This window comes from Rhinatrema bivittatum, chromosome 1 (assembly GCF_901001135.1).
Source record: "Rhinatrema bivittatum chromosome 1, aRhiBiv1.1, whole genome shotgun sequence".
NCBI lineage: Eukaryota > Metazoa > Chordata > Amphibia > Gymnophiona > Rhinatrematidae > Rhinatrema > Rhinatrema bivittatum.
In genome coordinates, this window is record NC_042615.1 from 698,855,003 (window position 1) to 698,861,002 (window position 6,000).

The following is a 6,000-nucleotide window of genomic DNA, read 5'->3' on the forward strand; positions in this document are numbered from 1 at the left end:
ACACATGCATCCACTCCATCGCTCCCTGCTGTCACATTGGAAACCGCTGTTCCAGAACTATTCAATTCGCCTACACCTACTGATGAAAGTACATTCTCGGCTTCAGTGGTGGCTGCAGGAAGCTCACCTGAACAAGGGTATAAACCTTTTCCCACCAGACTGGCTAGTCCTCATGACAGATGCAAGCCTCCAGGGATGGGGAGCTCACTGTCAGGAATTGGCAATCCAGGGGCGTTGGACCGAGGAAGAGTCGTGCTGGAACATAAGCTGCCTGAAGCCCAGGCAGTCAGATTAGCGTGTCTGTAGTTCAGGGTCAGGTGCTCTGCATGATGTCGGACAACCCATCAACGGTAGCCTACATCAACCACTAGGGAGGAACCAAGAGCCAGCAAGTGTCCCTAGAGATAGATCCCCTTTTATAGAATGAGCGGAATTGAACCTATGGATGAACTCGGCCTCCCACATCGCAGGAAAAGATAATATCAGAGCAGACTTTCTATACAGAGAAAGTCTGGATCCAGGAGAATGGATGTTGTCCGCCAGAGGCTTTCAGCTTTTGGCAGATCGTTGGAACCTCCCATCCATCGACCTCCTGGCCATGTCTCACAATGCAAAGGTCTCCCGATTCTTTAGTCGCAGAAGTGATCAGCGAACCCTGGGGATTGACATTTATTTATTTATTTACAATATTTTCTATACCGTCGTTAAGTTATGTACCATCACAACGGTTCAGGCCTGGCCAGAGGAGGACTTATTTATACGCCTTCTCTCCGTGGCCCCTGCTAGGCAAGGTCATTCGCAAGATCAAACGCCACAGGGGACAAGTCCTTCTAGTGTCTCTGGATTGGCCCAGACGCCCATGGTATGCAGAATGCAGAGGCTTCTGGTGGAGACCCCCCCATGCCTTCCTCCGCACAGGGACCTGCTCCAACAAGATCTGATCCTTCATGAGGATCCAACTCTGTTTTATCTTACAATCTGGCCCTTGAGAGGGCTCGCCTGATGAAGTGTGGATATTCGGAGGCAGTACTTTCCACCTTGTTCTCCGCGCTGAAGTTCTCAACATCTTTAGCGTGTGTGCGGATCTGGAGAATATTTGAGGCCTGGTGCAAGGAACGTGGGGTTGCCCCTCGGACTTCCAAAATCCCTCTAGTTCTGGAATTTTTACAGGATGGCCTGATTAATGGGTTGTCCCTTAACTCTTTGAATGTCCAGATAGTGGCTCTCTCCTTTTTCAGAGGCGAGGTGAACGGAACCCGTCTGTCGGCACATCCGGACTTTGCCTGTTTCCTAAAAGGGGTTAAACACTTCTGATCAAGCTTACGGTGGCCAGTTCCCATGTGGAATCTTAATCTAGTATTGAACTTTTTAGCAGGGCCTTCCTTTCGGCTGCTGTGTAGTCCTACCCCTGCACCTATTAGCGCTGAAGACTGTGTTCTTGGTGGCGATATGCTTGGCTCATCACATCTCTGAATTACAGGCATTGTCGTGTTGGGAACCCTTCCTCCAGATGACTCCAGGAGAGTTATGGTTTCACACCATTCCATCCTTCTTGCCCAAGGTAGTCTCGGAGTTTCACTTGAATCAGTCCATTTCCTTACCATCCCTAGATAGACACAAGGACACGGAAGACTACCGCCTCTTCCGCTATTTAAACATCAGTAGGCTTTTAGTGCGGTATCTGGAACTCTCAGAACCGGTGCACAAGACGGACTGCTTGTTTGTTCTTCACAGTGGAGAAGGAGAGAAGGCGAACCAGCTTCGCGAGCTACCATAGCTTGCTGGATCAAGGAGGTGGTCACGGGAGCTTATGTAGAGGCAGGGAAGCAATTACCCTTTCAGGTTAATGCTCATTCCGCTAAGGCCCAGGCAGTATCCTGGGTGAAAGCTAAGCTTCTGTCTCCCGTCGACATTTGCCAAGCGGCAAAATGGTCTTCCTTGCACACCTTCTCCAGGTTCTATCACCTGGACATTCGGGCCCGAGAAGACGCAGCTTTTGCGAGGGCAGCCTCCACCCTGTTTGGGAATAGCTTTTGTACATCCCATTGGTCCTGAGTCCATCTGGCTACATGCTATGTAATGGAGAGATTACTTACCTAATAATTTTGTTTTCCTTAGTGTAGACAGATGGACTCAGAATCCTGCCCATGGATGGTGCCCATGAGGTGAATCTAGATTCCAAGAGGTTACTGGTAAGCAGTCGCCCAATCCCTAGATTAGGGCATCCATAATCTTGCTGGGGTTTAGCACTTATGTTTGGTTGAGTACTGTTATGGTTATCCGTTTTTAATCAAGTTGTAATCAAATTTTAATCAAGTTTTTCAATAGTATGTCCACAACGGCTTTTGAAGAGAATACAGAAGGGCTGAGGTCACTGCAGGGGTATATCTAAGGTAGCGTCAGCTTTGAAACCTGACTTCGTCACCATCTGCTAGCAGGGAGCATGTAACCCACTGGTCCTGAGTCCATCTGTAAGGAAAACAAAATTATCAGGTAAGTAATTTCTCCCTTAGATGGGGCGACCACAAGAGCATACAATACTCAAAGCACAGTTGCACAGTAGTTCAATACTGATATTTTCGATTTTATTCTCCATTCTTTATTGGATCATTCCTAACATTCCATTTCCTTTTTTGACCACCACCACCACACACTGAACTGAGCATTTCAATGTATTATCCACAAGGGACTCCAAGGTTCTTTTCCTGGGTAGTGACTCCCAATACAGAACCAAGCATCTATACCTGTAGTTGGGATTATTTTTCACTACGTGCATCACTTTGCACTTATCCACATTAAATTTCATCTGCCAGTTTCTGAGTCTCACCTGCAGTTTTTCCCAGTTTGCTGCCATTTTAACAATTTTGAATTTTGTCATCTGTAAATGAGATCACCTGACTCATCATCTTTTCCAGATCATTTATGAATATGCTAAACAGCACTGGTTCCAATACCAATCCCTGTGGTCTCCATTTAGAGATCTGAACCTTTAATCTTACACTCTGTTTCCAGCCTTTTAACTAGTTACCAATCTACTACAGAACGCTGGCTCCTATCCCATGACTTTGTCCCGCACATACGCAGACCCTCAGGAAATTACATAGTGTGTACATGCTCAGACTTTCAGTCTTCTGAGTTTTGGAGAGCATTTTTCTTCATCGGTGCGTTGGATGCTGCCCACTTGTGTGCCTGGTTTGTTCAGCTGTCCATGATGAATATCTATTACAGATAAGCAATATTGCTTTTTTAACAAACACATTTTTGCTTATGACAAAAATGATTTAAATATGGGTAGCGAAGTTGTGGTAAGGAAGGTCTGTGTTTGGGTGGGTGTGGGAGAGTGTGTTGTGGCTTGTGGTGAGTGTGTGGGGTTTGGGGTTGTGGGATAAGTTATAGCTGCGGAGGTCTGTTGGTATATATGTGTTGAGGTATATGTGACTGCTTAATATTTTTCCCCCTATCTGTGTCTCTCTGCCTTTCTTTCTCTTGGCCAAGCTGCTGAGGGGGAAGAGGTTTTTTGAATGGAGAAGAAGCAAACATTCTGCAGCCTCTAACCACCTGCCATAGAGATCAATATTGAGTTATTGGAAGGTTTCATGCTCTGAAAATACTGACCTGGTGTTTCTAGTTTTCATACTCCTCCTAGATAATCTCATTTGGCGAGTTTTTGCCCACAGATGGTCAGATATGAATTCATGTTATTTAATTCTAATGTTCCATACATTATAAAGCATAAAAAGATGTTAGAAATGTATTTTAAAACCTTTTCTTTTTTTTTTTCCCCAACCATTTCAGTCATGGCACAAATTGAAGGATAAGAGAGACTTGAACAGTATGCTACCTTATAAGAACAACTACCAGTATACAGAAAAGATGAGAGGTTAATTCTTACTGGATTCTTCTGAGGGAAGAAGAGGACAATACTAGAATTGCAATACATTTCTCAAGTTTTTTCTTGAAACATCCTCCTCCTAGACCCACCTTTCCAGGTTTTAAGTTTCTAAAAAAAGATTAAATATTCTGTTAACCAAAGTCTTTGTTTGGAAATATATATTTGAAAAGTTTACCTTCACAAGAAGAAAAAGTTTCAGGCTACAAGATTTATATATTTTATGGGCTTAATCTTTCTGACTTCTGAAGTTGGCCACGGATGTTAAAAAAAAAAATATATAAAATTAACCAATATACGAAATAAATTTTTTTCATTATTACAATTAACTTCAATATACTCATAGACATTTGTGATAGTCTCAGTAGCCTGTGCTTCACTATTAACTTGATCAAGCTGTATGTCCTCTTGTTCTACCTGCCATTTTTTAGTTGCTCCTTCTCTTTGTTGTAAAGTGATATTCAAAATGTCATAACATTGTTCTGTATATTGAATAAGAATTTATGATATTAACTGGAATTATAGAGTCCTTACGAAAAAATTTTGCTTGGGCACAAAATGGAACACAGGGGCCCAATTTACTAAAGCTTTTCTCCCAATTTGTGTCTAATTGGGGGGAGGGAGTGGCGACAATGGAGAAAAGTATAGTAAATCAGACCCAAGTGTGTGTCTAATAAATATCACTGCAAAAATGTAACTTTCAGATTTGGAAAAGTGGCTCATCTGTGACTTTTAGGTTCCGTCTGCTCACTTTTCATTAAAATCATAATTTACGCACAATTACTGCCAAATAAAGACTATGAAGCAAGATGCCATCTTTCTGTCATTGTTAAATGATTTTAATGAGCGCATTGAGCTGGCATAAATGGAGAATCACTGCATCCACATACAGACAATGCAAAAGACTTTTTTATGCAGGTGGTGTGATCACCAGAGGGAGGCTTAAGGGTATGATCTAGAAAAGTTTCAGGCTGAAAAGGAGATTGTAGTACCGTGTTAACCCTGAAGTTGACCAATTATGTAGGCTGATTTGGGTCTTGCATGCATGTAAGGCACTGTATGATCCAACATTTGTAGTGGAATTTTAGTATATAGGGCTATCAGACAAAATTACTACTACAAGACAGGTAAGTAGTCTTCAGCAAACTATGTATGTACATTCTTAAATATCCACAAGGATTGGATCAATTGACCTTTTAGTGTTTTCTTCCCCTATGAACAGAGTAGTGGAGGTATCTGCTAAACTAGCTACTTAAAATAAGCCGTTTTGTTTTTTGATTTAATGTAAATATATGTAAATGACCAGCTACTGTAAATTGAAAAAAAATTGTGAAATTTTAACTTTTCCAGAGAAATTAAGAAAACCATGTGCACCTTTTTAAACTTTTTGTTTAACTTTTTGTTAGACTTGCTGTTTGCACAGCTTTGTGCCTCCTATATATTTGTTAATGCAGTCTAGTACTTATGTTAAAATTACTTTCTGATGATGTCGGGAAAGTGTATATTTGGGTTTTTTCCTTGAATTTATTTTGTATGGTATCGAATGGAATAAAGTTTATGTATAGAAAAAAGGTTCCCCTCTGTATCTATTGTTTTACTTGCTAACTATGTATCTCTTGATAGAAAAGTTTCTACTAGTATATATATCTGGAGTCTATTTGCCAGTTCTTATACTAAAAGCTTGTGTGTGGTTGCAGTACAGTTGTCTGCATTTTTCTAGTCAAGGCGTAGGCAACTTTGATAGGGTTTTGTGAATGTTTTGTGATACTTAAGTAACCTAAAGTTGCCTGTCATTCTTGCCTACAAGAATGAAAATTAACCAAAAAAAAGGGGTGGTTTGTTTGTTTTATTTATTTTGAATTTAGCTCATGCCTTATCAGTAGTAGCTCAAGGAGAATAACATTTAGGTATTTTCCTGTCCCCAGAGGGCTTATAATCTCAGGGTCTCATTTTACTAAGCATTTTTCCCATAGACACAAAATGGGAGAAAACCTTTAGTAAACTGGCACTGAAGTTTGTACCTGAGACAGTGGAGGGTGAAGTGACTTGCCCAAAGTCACAAGAGATGATAGGATTTGAAACCTGACTCTTTTGCCGCATTCACAAGGCTG

At 41.5% G+C, this 6,000-nt stretch overlaps 1 protein-coding gene across 3 annotated transcripts in view; it reads left to right on the plus strand.

The window, feature by feature from the left end:
* The window catches only part of TENT2 (terminal nucleotidyltransferase 2), a 377,719-nt gene extending 372,239 nt beyond the window's left edge, over positions 1 to 5,480 (plus strand). For all 3 annotated transcript variants that reach the window (XM_029575592.1, XM_029575585.1, XM_029575571.1), the window contains one exon: positions 3,796 to 5,480. In XM_029575592.1, the coding sequence (XP_029431452.1) occupies positions 3,796 to 3,818 (23 nt within the window). In that variant the 3' untranslated portion in view covers positions 3,819 to 5,480. The remainder of the gene's footprint in view (positions 1 to 3,795) is intronic.
* Positions 5,481 to 6,000: the final 520 nt, after the last annotated feature.